This window comes from Octopus sinensis, linkage group LG2, assembly GCF_006345805.1.
Source record: "Octopus sinensis linkage group LG2, ASM634580v1, whole genome shotgun sequence".
Taxonomy (NCBI): Eukaryota; Metazoa; Mollusca; class Cephalopoda; order Octopoda; family Octopodidae; genus Octopus; species Octopus sinensis.
In genome coordinates, this window is record NC_042998.1 from 80672709 (window position 1) to 80687376 (window position 14668).

The window sequence follows — 14668 nt, forward strand, 5'->3', positions numbered from 1 at the left end:
TCATTTGAAGGAACACATCACCAACTCCTTTGCACATGTATCACCAGATGTGCTATTACGAGTTCACAATGAGTGGGGGTAAACATATTACCATGTGTATTCAAAACAATAGTAACCATATAGAGCCTGTTAAATAAAAAAAACAAACTGTTGTTATAAACTGTTTCTTATAAAAAAAGAAATTGTTCCTATGTATTGCGACTTTTGAATCACCCTGTATATATATATATATTATATATATATATATATATATATATATATATATATATATATATATACAGGTAGATGGCCCTGCTCGATCTATAGAGAAGGTGTAGGTAGAAACTCTATAAGATGTACCCAGTGTAAGCTATGGACACATAAGAGGTGCAGCAATATCAAAGGAAGGCTAACTGGGAAGATAGTTTTTGTTTGTGGCAGATGCTCGGGAGCAATAAACACTGAAAATATGAAGAGAACAACTTCCGCCACATTCCAGGGAGAAAAACTAGAAGTAGTTGATAGCTTCTGTTACCTAGGTGACCTAGTCAGTAGTGGAGGAGGGTGCGCTGAAAGTGTACCTGTTACGAAGCGTTTGAACAAATTCAAGCATCCCCTTCAACTGAACATGCTTTGGTTTTTCTCAGACAAGAAAAATTTCTGCTAGGTGAACATACAGAATGACTGTTGGCTTGCCATGTCCCCAAAGTATGTTCTGAGAGTGATAAAAATCAAACATCCAGTCAACATCTTGGTGTTTGGAGTGATCACTAGTGATGGTGATGTTATGCCTCCATTCATCTCCCCACACAGCCTCAGACTCAACATGGAGGCCTACATCAAAGTGCCTGGAGGAGGTAGTGCTGCCCTGGGTCAAGAGGGTGGCTGCTGGAAGACCCTATATCTGGTAACAGGTCTCTACACCATCCCACACTAGCAGGAGAACCCAGTCATGGCTGTCAAACAATTTCTGCGACCACATCACCCTTAACATCTGGCCACCTAACTCCCCAGACTGCAACCCTCTTGATTATTATGTGTGGGGTGCAGTTGAATGAGAGACCAACAAAACTCATTGTTATACCAAAGATGAACTGATGGCAAGGATTATGGCAGTGTTCACCAACTTAAATAAGGAGATGGTCCAGAAGAGTTGCAGGAGATTCTAATGTTGTCTGGAGGCTGCGGTTGAAGCCAATGGTGATTTTACTGAATAAATTTACTCTTTAGTATTTCAAGATACTTTTATGTAATTTTGGTAAATATGTCTGTTAAAATGAAACGTCAGTGTTATTTTCATTTTTGTGTAATCTAGACAACAATTTATTTACTGCACCCTGTATATGATATGTAAACATACCCATGCTAGCATGGAAGGTAGATGTTAAACAACAATGATGATGATGGTGATGATGTACTGTAATTTGAATGCATAAAGAAATTGCTGATGATACCAGTAGTATAAATAATTGTTTGTAAAGATATTGCTAGATAACAATGTTTAATATAACTTCGTTATCTCTATTAAAGGTTTATCTATGTTGCATGTTCAATGACAAAAGATATCAAAGTATTTAAACGTGACATGGACAATCGGCTTGTATTTCACCAGGTTAGTACTTGTTATCAATAATTTGTTTTACATCTGTTTGGGGCAGCTTTATTTCCCCAACCTCTTAAATCTATGATCAAAAGTGTTCATGCCATATCCACCTCGTGGACCATATCTTGGCCCATATTGTCTAATATGTACTTCTTTTTTTGTAAGAGAGTTGTGATATAAGAGAGTATTTATAGCAGTTTGAGAGACTGGACAGATGTTCGTTATTTGTGTCTACCGTCTTTTCATATGCAGTAATCTGTCTATGACTGATGCAGTTCTCAGAAAATCTTGTATTAAATAGGCACCTGCAATTCTTATTACATGGAAAAATGCAAGCATGAATAATAATAATAATAATGAAATTATTGTATACAGTGCTCAGGTGCACCACAACTTGTCAGAAAGTGCATATAAAGTACATGCAGTAATGTAGAAATGTCTGGAAAGTGAACATGCTTGTGTGTGTATGGAGGGGAGAAAATCAAGTGTAGTGTTGGCGAATCTCAGGAAGCATGGAAGTTTTGAAGGATGCAGTGCTCCGACAACTAACAACCGATGCTGGCAGTTTGTTCCACGCTTCAGCTACTCTCAGCGTGAAAAAATGTTTCCTGAAGTTATGGGAGCTGTGCTGTTTTCTTACTTTGTAAATATGTCCATGGGTGTTAGATGGGTGGAGTTTGAAGAGGTGCTCAGAGTTATTGTTTGTGCGATGGTTGATAATTTTATGGGTGTCTGCCGTCATATTCTTAAGATTATAAACTTGGAAAAGTTCAGGACAAGTTATTACACCTGTAAAAGTATAGGACAAGCTATTACTTCTAGTAAAGTAAAGAATAAGAAACTTTTTACTTAAAATATTGCAGCAAAGAATGCCAGTTCTTCTAATTTATCACTCTTTACAGTTCTCATCTTTTAAATTTATTGTATAAAACTGTTCAGCTGATTTGTAAGTTTGTCTAATTAGTCACTTTTTTCTGTATTTAATGTAGTAAATTAGCCAAATTCTACTTAAATAAGTATAGTGTTACTTGTAAACTATAATAAAATAAGTTTTAATATTCAAATTTTAATTTTAGCTACAATATTTTAAGTAAAAAGTTTCTTATTCTTTACTTTACTAGAAGTAATATCTTATCCTATACTTTTCCAGGTGTTATAACTTGTCCTGCAGGTTTATAATCTTAAGAATATGACTTTTCATGCTTGCATTTTTCCATGTAATCCATGATTTTTCTTGGCATTGCTGTTATAAGATAATTAATAATGTGTCAATTAATGATTTAAAATTTTACTTTATAAAATACTGAAAGATAATATTTCAATTTTTCCATGTAAGTGATGATAATATTTCAATGTTTTTCATGTTTAATATAAATATATGTTGTTATTGAATTATTTGATATTACCCATCTGCACCAAATTAATGGCAGAGATTTTTATGATGTTATTGGTTGCACCATGGATCACCAAAAGTTACAAACAACAAGACCCAAAAACCATCAGTTACCAGGCTCACCTTAAGTAACCTAATTTTGCAATATTAGGAAGTCATAGGAGTTCATTCAATGAAAAAAAAAATTTCCAATGATTCTGGGATTGTTGGGGGGAACCCCTTCACCTCATTTTTTCCGAACCAAAATAAGGGAATTGCAACATATTAGGAGGTCAGGGTACTTGATTCCACGCAAAAAATCAAATTTCTTTTCTTAGTGAAAATTGTGCGGGTGTTAATATAGAAATTGATCATAATGTTATTTAGTCTCAATTAAACCCTGATATTACAAATGTATCATCAAAGACATTCCAGCCTTCAGCAAACCGTCTTTCTAGGGATAATCTAGGATATTACATACAATGGGTGTGTGATTTTGGTAGGGGGATACTTTGGCTGCTATTTTTAGCATGTCGAGCGAACAGGTAGAGGCTCTTTCATTGGTTCAATTTTGTGATGAGATTTTTTTACACATATATATATGTATATATATATCATCAGCAGAAGTTAGAGAGTAAGTCAAAAGCTGAGTTTCGTGTGTTGGCACTTACCAAACACAAATTTGCCCATTGTCACTCTGTAATTTCTGATGAAATAACATCTAAAATACAAAATTTTGTCCAAAATGTTAAGAGTAAACCCTGTTGTATGTGACACATTCTACCAGTATCGGAAGTTTGAAAGTGTTTAGTTAAAAAATATTAATTAAATAATCTGTACATCAAAGTCAACCTCGGTGAAATTTGAACTCAAAAAACAGATGAAATACCATTAAGCAGTTTGCCCAGTGCACTAACGTTTCTGCCAGCTTGCCACCTTAGAAAGTAGATGTTCATTTTAGAAATATATTCTTTATTCTTATTGCTTAAGCATTACTCCTTACTTCCTGACATGAAATTGTGTAATATTTTACCTCATAACTCTTTTTCTACTAATTTTTGTTCAATGCGCCTAACGATTTTGAATTCCTCAGGCATTTTTCTATCATTTAAGCCTAAGAAAGGTATACTTTTAATTTAAAATTTTAAAAAATTATGTTAATTGAAGATGAATATCTGCCCCTTGAGGTCGCAGATATTTGGATGTAACTTTTTTTCTACTGAACCAAATTTCAAACTATTTATGCCAAAGTGTAACTGAGGAGGTGTCCTCTTTAAAACTATTAACAGTTTGCAGTTTAGTTGAGAACTGAATTAATGGTGAAGTTTGGAAGCTGCTGCAATTGACAAAATGGTGGACTTAAGAATATATTCAACCACTACTGTGGTTGAATGATAGATCACCCATGTTAATTGTCTGTTCTTGAATAAGAGTGCTTCTTCTTTCCCCATAATGAGAACCGAGTCCAATGCTCTGAATTAATAAAACTTATTGGGGTGATTCTGTTGTCTCTGCTAGTATCTGCTTTATCTTCTGAAAGCTAAATGTATTAGCCACATCATAGAGGTTCTGCTTATGGAAGAGTGAGAAGTTGGCACAAACAATAGACCCGACCAATTGCATTACACTGTTTAATTGCATAACTCTTCATTCTGATTTTAGTTCTTGTTGTAACTTACCTGGCCCTTTTCCTTCAAGGGTGTTGCTGGTCAATAAAATAAGCATGTTGGGTTTATTTAATCTTCAATTCCTCTCAAATATTGTGTTTGTATGTAAAGTATTTATTTTAATATTGTTTTTCTTCAGGAATTTATGCTGGACACACTTGTTGATAACATCTCTGTTGATCCTGAGGGTAACATATGGGCTGGGTGTCATCCTAGATTTTTGAGTATTTTGAGTTATATGGAAAACTTTACTCTTGGTTCACCTTCTCAGGTAAGACATATTCCTATGACATGAAATAAAGAATAAGCATTTTGCTAACACTCGTAATAATTAGACAACTTTGGGTACAAATCTAAAAGACATACGTATGTCTGAAAAATGTAATGTGAATATCTTGGGTTGGCTAATGAACCTGTACTAAATTTTAATTTCTTGGTGTTTAAGAAATGAGAAATAAACTGTTTTTGGGATGGGATGCCAGTCTGTCACAGGCCTCAAAATATCCTCCTCCCCTCTTCACCCCTCCCCCTCCTCCTAAAAAAAGCTAAGTTTAACTCAATAGGATTGGAACTTGGAGAGCTGGAATAACTACTGCAAGGTATTCTAACAAATGTCCTTGTGATTCTGCCAGTGAAGCACCTTGAATATTGGAGATATTTGATCATGGAAAATGATCTGTGTTGCTAATACTAGCTGAATCTTTAATTAATCATTTATCATCTGACTGAATGAGATAAGAAAATAAACATAGTGTACTCTAATTGCAATTCTGCACCCCTCTAGATGGCTACCTTTATATGGTCACTTACTCTGCTAGAAATAGTAGAAAAATCTCTTGATTTTGCCATCTTTAATCCTTTTGCTATCGTATTTTTGTTGAAATACATTGCCTTTGTTTCAAATAATTTTGAAAATGATAAAGAATTCAATAAAATAACTGTCATTATTAAACTATAATTTGGACACAAACACAACATGAAATTTTGATGAAAGGTTTTTAATTTGGATCAGTTTGAAACATGATGATTTTATTGTAAAACCAGGGTCAGTCTCAGGTGGGTTAGTATCAAAAAGGCTTGCTGGTAAAGATGAGCTGTACCTGTATTTCAAAGGGCCAGCTTTGTCACGTTTCTGTCATGCTATATCCCCACGAGTTCAGCTACTTGCATGTTAATTTCATGAGCCAATTGTTCTGTTGATCAGACCAACTGTAACCCACGTCGTCGTAACCAGGAGATGATGTAGTCTGAGGTACACTGTTCCTGAAAAATAATGGGATGGGCCTGGCTTTAATGCCTCTGGCTATAGGTCTTTTTAATCAGTACCAACCTGGTGTTAAGTATCAGCAATAACTAAAATAATGAAAACAACGTTGCTGCATGATAGAGTGCAAAGAATACTTGCAGAATAGACAAAAGTGCAACATTTTTAAGTGTGCAAAACTTGTGATTGCTTCCTAAAGAGTTGATCACTTAACTTCATGATGTAGATCTACTCTACTTTTGCTGACTGGGATTGCGTGACTTGCAACCAAAGCATGGATAATAATATTTAATCTGTCTCCTGTTTTAAGATGGTGAGAATATTCCAGAGAGCCAGTAGACTGGAGCAGAGCGATTAGATTATGATTGTGAACGTCTAGAATTGAAAAAAATATGTAAAACAAATTAACATAAAGGGAAGTAACTTATTAAAATATCGGAATAACGACTACTTTATATAGCATGAAGGCGTTCTGTTATAGAAGTCCTATAGAACTTGACGAATAACACTGGAAAATAAATATGGGAGCTGTGTCAAAACTCCACTCCTCAATAAACTTATTTATGATTCTTCATACAAATCTAAAGTTGCAAGGCTTTATTTCACTTCAACATAATGAAAGCCCAAACTTTTCTGTTTCAGAGTCAATGAAAAATGTAAGGGAGGTAACTTTGTATTAAGTTATGTCCCTAGAAGCGAAGGGGTGTCGTTTGAAAATTTCTATTTACATACGTAAATGCATAAATTTATTTGTACCTACAGGAATACAAACAAGCATACGTACGCTTGTCCATACAGACATTCATGCATCTATCTATACATCTATGTACACATACAAATTCATCTATCTACACATTTATGCATACATCTACATATACACACTTTGATGCATGGAAACATGAGACGTGTACTTCTGTCTATACATGCATACAAACATGGATATATGCAGAAGTCTATCTAGCAATACCTGTATGCTTAAATAGATCTTTGCACGCATGTACATATGTGCAGATGCATTTATTTATAAATATGCACATATGTTTCACGTGCATACAACTGTTTTTCTATGTGTGCATACATGCATCTACAATATCATTCAAGCCTCTATCTCTACACACATACATGTATATATATGTATATATCTATATATGCTTAAAGGCTTCTATCTGTCTATACATGCATAGATCTGTTTAAGAATGCATACATGCTTAAATATATGTATGTTTGGTTATCTATACACACATACATTTATTTATCTGTACAAAGCTTTCCTTCAAAATTTCATCTTAATTTATATTTCAAGCACCAACTTATTCTCTTTGATATTAAGCCATCTGAGACTGCCTCTATTTCTATGGCATAAACCTCCTGTATTTAAGCGATCTAAATTAAAAGCTTTCATCAAAATTCCATGTTGGTTTATATCCCAAATACCAGCTTAATAACTAAAATGTTAGAGAAAAACAACTTGTTTTAAATCACTGAGCAAGAGATATACAGTAGCAATACCGAATAGTAAAGTTTATATGCCAACAGAATATGGCAGTCCTATAAAGGACGACGTTACTATTGTATTTTTGTTGTTTTATTTTTGTTTTATTTTTTCCTGGGGCTAAAACAACAGTAACATCATCCTGTATAGGACTGCCACATTCTGTTGGCATATAAACTTTATTAACTAAAATGTTATTTTACTAAATTCTTCATTATTTCCAAAACTAATTAAAACAAAGGCAGTGCATTTCAACAGAAATATTGTAATGAAAGGGTTAGTTATGAACTGGGGTGTAAGTCTTTTGTCAACCATGCAGACTAATGCTGAGGCTAACAACCCATTAATATATTTGGTGAACTGGCTGAATTGTTAGCACGCTGCAAAATGCATAGTGGCATTTCATCTGGCCTTGCATTCTGAGTTCAAATTCTACCAAGGTTGACTTGGCCATTCATCCTTTCAGGGTTGATAAAATGAATACCAGTTGAGTGCTGGCGGTCAGTGTAATCAAGTTATTCGCTTCCCTAAAATATCTGGCCTTGTGCTAAAATTTGAAACCAATATCATTGTTATTGCATTCTCTACGTTTATGCCTATTAAATTATGTTTCATGTGCATATGACTGTTTTTCTATATCTGCGTATGTGCATCTACAACATTATTCAAGCCTCTATCTATTTTATTGCATTCAAACCTCTATCTATTTTATTGCATTCAAGCCTCTGTCTATCTTATTGCATTCAAGCCTCTATCTATCTTATTGCATTTAGGCCTCTATCTATCATATTGCATTCAAGCCTCTATCTATCTTATTGCATTCAAGCCTCTGTCTATTTTATTGCATTCAAGCCTCTCTCTATCTTATTGCATTCAAGCCTCTGTCTATTTTATTGCATTCAAGCCTCTGTCTATCTAATTGCATTCAAGCCTCTATCTATCTAATTGCATTCAGGCCTCTGTCTATCTTATTACATTCTAACCTCTATCTATCTTATTGCATTCAAGCCTCTATCTAACCTATTGCATTCAGGCCTCTATCTATCTCATTACATTCTAACCTCTATCTATCATATTGCATTCAAGCCTCTATCTATCTTATTTCATTCAGGCCTCTATCTAACCTATTGCATTCAGGCCTCTATCTTATTGCATTTAGGCCTCTATTTATCTTATTGCATTTAAGCCTCTGTCTATTTTATTGCATTCAAGCCTCTATCTATCTTATTTCATTCAGGCCTCTATCTAACCTATTGCATTCAGGCCTCTATCTTATTGCATTTAGGCCTCTATCTATCTTATTGCATTCAAGCCTCTGTCTATTTTATTGCATTCAAGCCTCTATCTATCTTATTGCATTCAGGTCTCTATCTATCATATTGCATTTAGGCCTCTATCTATCTTATTGCATTCAAGCCTCTCTCTATCTTATCGCATTCAAGCCTCTATCTATCTTATTGCATTCAAGCCTCTATCTATCTTATTACATTCAAGCCTCTATCTGTCATATTGCATTCAAGCCTCTCTCTATCTTATTGCATTCAGGCCTCCATCTATCTTATTGCATTCTCCATGTTTATGCCTATTAATTTTGTTTAGTATTCTGAGGTATTCATTTATTCATGTTTTCTTTAATTGCACAGGTTTTAAAGCTTGAAGTAGAAAATGGGTTGATAAAATCAATGAAAGAGGTATTTTCCAACGATGGATTTATGCTGTCTGGTTCCACTTCAGCTTCATTCTATCGAAACCAGACACTTATCGGAAGTATGTTGGAAAAGTTAGTAATATGTGATGTTCTTTATATGTAATTTAATATTTCTTAAACTAGATTATAAAATATTCAACCATTAATATCTTTAGTTTTCTTATCTTTTCTAAAATGTTTTATGTGACAATTTCATTAAATGCCTCCCACCACCACCACCACCACCACCGCCGCCGCTGCCGCCTTCATCAGCATCACCATCATTAGCATCGCCATCATTATTGTTTAATGTCCCTGTTTCATCATGGTATGCACTGGATGGTTTGACAGAATTCAGTGGATCCAAGGAACGGCATCAAGCTCAAATGCTTGCTTTGGTAGGGTCTCTGTAGTTGGATGTCTTTCCCTAATGCTAACCACTTTACAGCATGTATTGAGTGTATTTTTTCGTGCCACCAGCACTGTTGAGGTTGTCATGCTACTTGCAAGACATCAAACCCTGATGAGGAAGATTTACACTTAGAGATGATGCAATTAAAGTAGGAAAGTAGGGACCAGCATAGAACAGGTTTTTTTGTTGTACAGAAGCTACACGAACTGTGCATATTCTGGAAGGCAGGGTGGATGTGATCGGGTAGGGCTGGAAAGAGATAAAAGTAGTGATGTTGAGGGTGAGGAGGTGTCAAGGTGGACCCTCAAGGTATGAAATCAGTAGCAGGGGTTGCGGGGTATCAGAAGAACCAGGTGTGTTGTGGTGGGTGCAGGTTACTAGCGTGTATGGAGAGTGAGAGATGGGGATGGCTGAAGGGAGGGAACACAAGTGACAACTGTAAAGATTGGATTGGGTTGGAAGGGCACGGATGGATGTAGTGAATGCTGGTGGAAGTAATTCATTCTTTAAGTTTGCTTTATGTGTTGAGCATTTGTTAGGGACTTTTGGGTTTTGGTTTGAATGATTAATTTTTTTTTTTGTATTTGATTTGTCTAATAAATCAGAAGCCATCATCATCATCATTATTATTATTATTATTATTATTATTATTATTATCATCATCATCATCATCATTGTGGTGGTGAGCTGGCAGACTCATTAGCGTGATGGACAAAATGCTTAGCGGCATTTTGTCTGTCTTTACATTCTTAGTTCAAATTCCGCCAAGGTCGACTTTGCTTTTCATCCTTTTGGGGGTTGATGAAATAAGTACCAGTGGACCTCTGGGGTTGATATAATTTACAAGCCCCCACCCCTCAAATTTCAGACCTTGTGCTTATAGCAAAAAAGGGTCGCCGCCGCCACCGCCGCAATCGCTGCTGCTGGACTATCATCTCTTTGGCCCCATGAAAGAGGGTTTGAGAAGCAAACATTATTCCAGTGACAAGGAAGTGAAACTGTAGTGAAGAAGTGGCTCAAAGAACAGTCATCAGAATTTTATGGGGCAGGGATACATGCTCTCATTCGAAGGTGGAACATTGCTATTGAGAGAAACGGTGACTATGTTGAGAAGTAGGGATGTGATCCACAGAGGACCAACTTCATTTTGATGTATGATACATGTTCCAGTGTTGGTAATTATAGCTGTCCTAAACAAAATGGCATTCATTTTGACTCACCCTTGTAGTATATTCTATAAAGTGGTTGGCATTAGGAAGTACATCAAGCCATAGAGACTGTGCCGAAGCAGACATGGGAGCATTACAGTTTTTCGAGCTGTCGGATCCTTGTTCAACCATCCTGCCCATGCCCAATAGGAAAGGTGGATGTTAAAAAGTGATGATGATGGAGATGATGTGCTTATGTTGCAAAATACTGGTTTCAATTTTTGGCACAAGGCCAGCAATTTTGTGTTTCAAAGAAGTAGCTAAGTCAATTACATCAACCCCAGTGTTTCACTGGTACTCAAGTTATCGATCTTGAAAGGACGAAAAGCAAGCTAACCTTGATGGAATTTGAACTTAGAAAACTTAGAATGTGAAGATGAATGAAATGCCGCTAAGCATTTTGCTTGGCATGGTAGTGATTCTGCCCACTTGCCACCTTAATAATAATAATAATAATAATAATAATAGTAATAATAATAATAATAATAATAATAGTAATAATAATAATAATAAAGATTGTCTTAACTGGTACATCACACGTATTGAGAAGAGCATTGTCGATGTGAGAACTATTACTACCCATGTATTTTAAGTTAACTTTATTTCTATCAAAAAAAAAAAATGAACGAACTAGTGAGTTTAGTTTAATGGTCTACCAATGTATACTATGAGTTTCTTTGCCCTAGGAGTCGGGAAAACACTCGGCAAGAAATGGAAGCAAATTTGAAAGAAGAAAAACCCATAAATAATAATAGTAATAATAATGATAATAATGATAATAATAATAATAATAATAATAATAGTAATAATAATAATAATAGTAATAATAATAATAGTAATAATAATAATAGTAATAATAATAATAATAACAATAGTAATAATAATAATAATATAATAATAATAATAATAATAATAATAATAGTAATAATAATAATAATAAAGATTGTCTTAACTGGTACATCACACGTATTGAGAAGAGCATTGTCGATGTGAGAACTATTACTACCCATGTATTTTAAGTTAACTTTATTTCTATCAAAAAAAAAAAATGAACGAACTAGTGAGTTTAGTTTAATGGTCTACCAATGTATACTATGAGTTTCTTTGCCCTAGGAGTCGGGAAAACACTCGGCAAGAAATGGAAGCAAATTTGAAAGAAGAAAAACCCATAAATAATAATAGTAATAATAATGATAATAATGATAATAATAATAATAATAATATAATAGTAATAATAATAATAATAAAGATTGTCTTAACTGGTACATCACACGTATTGAGAAGAGCATTGTCGATGTGAGAACTATTACTACCCATGTATTTTAAGTTAACTTTATTTCTATCAAAAAAAAAAAATGAACGAACTAGTGAGTTTAGTTTAATGGTCTACCAATGTATACTATGAGTTTCTTTGCCCTAGGAGTCGGGAAAACACTCGGCAAGAAATGGAAGCAAATTTGAAAGAAGAAAAACCCATAAATAATAATAGTAATAATAATGATAATAATGATAATAATAATAATAATAATAATAATAGTAATAATAATAATAGTAATAATAATAATAATAACAATAGTAATAATAATAATAATAATAGTAATAATAATAATAGTAATAATAATAATAATAATAATATTCGTTTCTACTCTAGGCAAAAGGCCTGAAATTTTGGGGGAGGTGGGAGGGCAGTCGATTAGATCGACCCCAGTATGCAACTGGTACTTAATTTATCAACCCCAAATGGATGAAAGGCAAAGTCAACCTCAGCGGAATTTGAACTCAGAACACAAAGACAGACGAAATACCATTAAGTGTTTCGCCTGGCATGCTAATGTTTCTGCTAGCTCACCATCTTTAACAAGAATAATATTGACAGCAACAATAATAATCCTTTCTACTCAAGGCTACACGGCCTTGGAATTTTGTGGGAGGGGACTACTTGATTACATCAACCCCAGCTTTTCATTGGTATTCAATTTATTGACCCCTAAAGGATGAAAGACAAAGTTACCCTCAGCGGAATTTGAACTCAGAATGTAGTGGCAGGTGAAATACCGTTAAGAATTTCGCCTAGCAACAATAATAATGACAACTGTTGGGGACCGCTTGTGAAATCCACATATTCCCACGAAACTTCTTCCAACTTCTTCGAGATGCCTCGAGGGTGGTAGAAGAAGTCGTCTCAACCCACCCAGGGTGAATGTCACCACAAGTACAAGTAAGTAAGTAATAATGACAACTGTTTCAAATTTCAACACAAACCCTACAATTTTGAGAGAAGAGGTTTTGATAATATCATTGACTCTGATGTGTGCTGAAGATGAAAGACATAGTTGACCTGACTGATATTTGAACTCAAAACGGTAAGTGTTGGGACAAAATGTCTCAAGACATTCTCCAAATTTCAAATTATTTTATCATTATTCTACACTTAATGATAATTTCTAATTTAGGCACAAGACCAGAAAATTTGATGTGGGATAAAGGTCAGTTGATTAAATTGACCCTAACTTTATTTAGACAGTTCCATTTGTAACTAGTTTAGCATTTTTCAAGTATAATGTATCTTGGTCTATATTATCCAATATGTTCTTTATTTCCCTTTTTTTAGTTAGTTGTGTATTTATTAAGAGAATCGGCTGTTATTTCTAGCTAGTGAAGTTGAAGTATAGAAGTTCCTTCGTTAATTCTGGTGGTCATTACGGAGATGAAATAGCTGGAGTTGCTTCCCTTTAATACTAGTGTGTTTCGTTTCATAGTTATCTCCTTTGTTTTTTGGAGAATTTCTTATATAGAAAACATCTTTCTTTCGAGTCTTCTGTCCTAGTTTCGTGTCTCAGCTTTAAGTATATCACTTCACGTACACCCTTCGCTCTTTTTAAAAAGGCATTATGTTACGAACTTCTTTATTCACATTCCTTTTTCCACAAGGATTTTATGCTTTATTCTAAATAAATTGTTCAACTCCTCCTAGACCGTTGGTGTGAGGACAATGTAACTCAAATCCTTAATCCCAAGGAATGTCCTAAGGGGGTCTATTTTTTTAAGGGTCGCCTAATTGTGGCTCCACTGACCCCTCTCCTATTCTTATTGCATTTTAAACTAAATAGATGGCAATGGCGACCGATATCGGATTAATGACAACGAATTTCATACCATGAACTCACAGGGAGTATTGTAAGGAGGTTCAATTTCTGAAGGGCCACCTAAATGGGGCCATACTTGATCCCCTATTTTTACTGCATTTACCTTGCTCCTATGCTTATTGATTAAACTATGACTGGCATCAGTGCTTAGCACATTTGCAGAAATAAGTTTGGGCATTCTAAATACCTTCGTTCAAATGGAGATAAAAAGTTATAATGAGTGTGTTTAAAGTGTGGTAGTGTGGATATTTTGTAGGTTATGAAACTTATGTCTTGTATGTATATGTATATATATATATATATATATATATATATAGCAAATAAGAAAATGGAGGAGAACAATAGGTGGTTCATCAACTTTTGGGCATTAAATTATGTTAACTTATTTATTTATTAAACTGATAATTATAATAACATACATACATATAACGTATTATTCTTTACATATAAGATATGATATAAAATATAGTGATATATAAGGATACTAGTAATCATTATAAAAAACATGAATATTTTATCAATTTATATTCATGTTTTTTATAATAATTACTGGTATCTTTACATATTACTATATTTTATATCTTATATGTAAAGAATAATATGCTATATGTATGTATGTTATTATAGTTATCAGTTTAATAAATAAATAAGTTAATGTCCAAAAGTTGATGAACCACCTATTGTTCTCCTCCATTTTCTTATTTGCTATATAAATTAATGGTAAAATATCTCTTTACCTTCACTCATTTGATACACTAGGTAATGTAATTGCAATGCAATAAAAAACACTTGTGTATTAACAATTGGGTATTCTACCAGCAGTATATTGGATAGATAT

General features: G+C 34.1%; 1 protein-coding gene across 2 annotated transcripts in view; it reads left to right on the plus strand.

Annotated features, from left to right (window-relative positions):
* The window catches only part of LOC115223773 (serum paraoxonase/lactonase 3), a 49249-nt gene extending 40016 nt beyond the window's left edge, over positions 1–9233 (plus strand). For both annotated transcript variants that reach the window (XM_029794439.1, XM_036514604.1), the window contains exons 8-10: positions 1510–1591; positions 4761–4892; positions 9021–9233. In XM_029794439.1, coding sequence (XP_029650299.1) covers positions 1510–1591; positions 4761–4892; positions 9021–9188 — 382 coding nt within the window. In that variant the 3' untranslated portion in view covers positions 9189–9233. The remainder of the gene's footprint in view (positions 1–1509; positions 1592–4760; positions 4893–9020) is intronic.
* The last annotated feature ends 5435 nt before the right edge of the window (positions 9234–14668 follow it).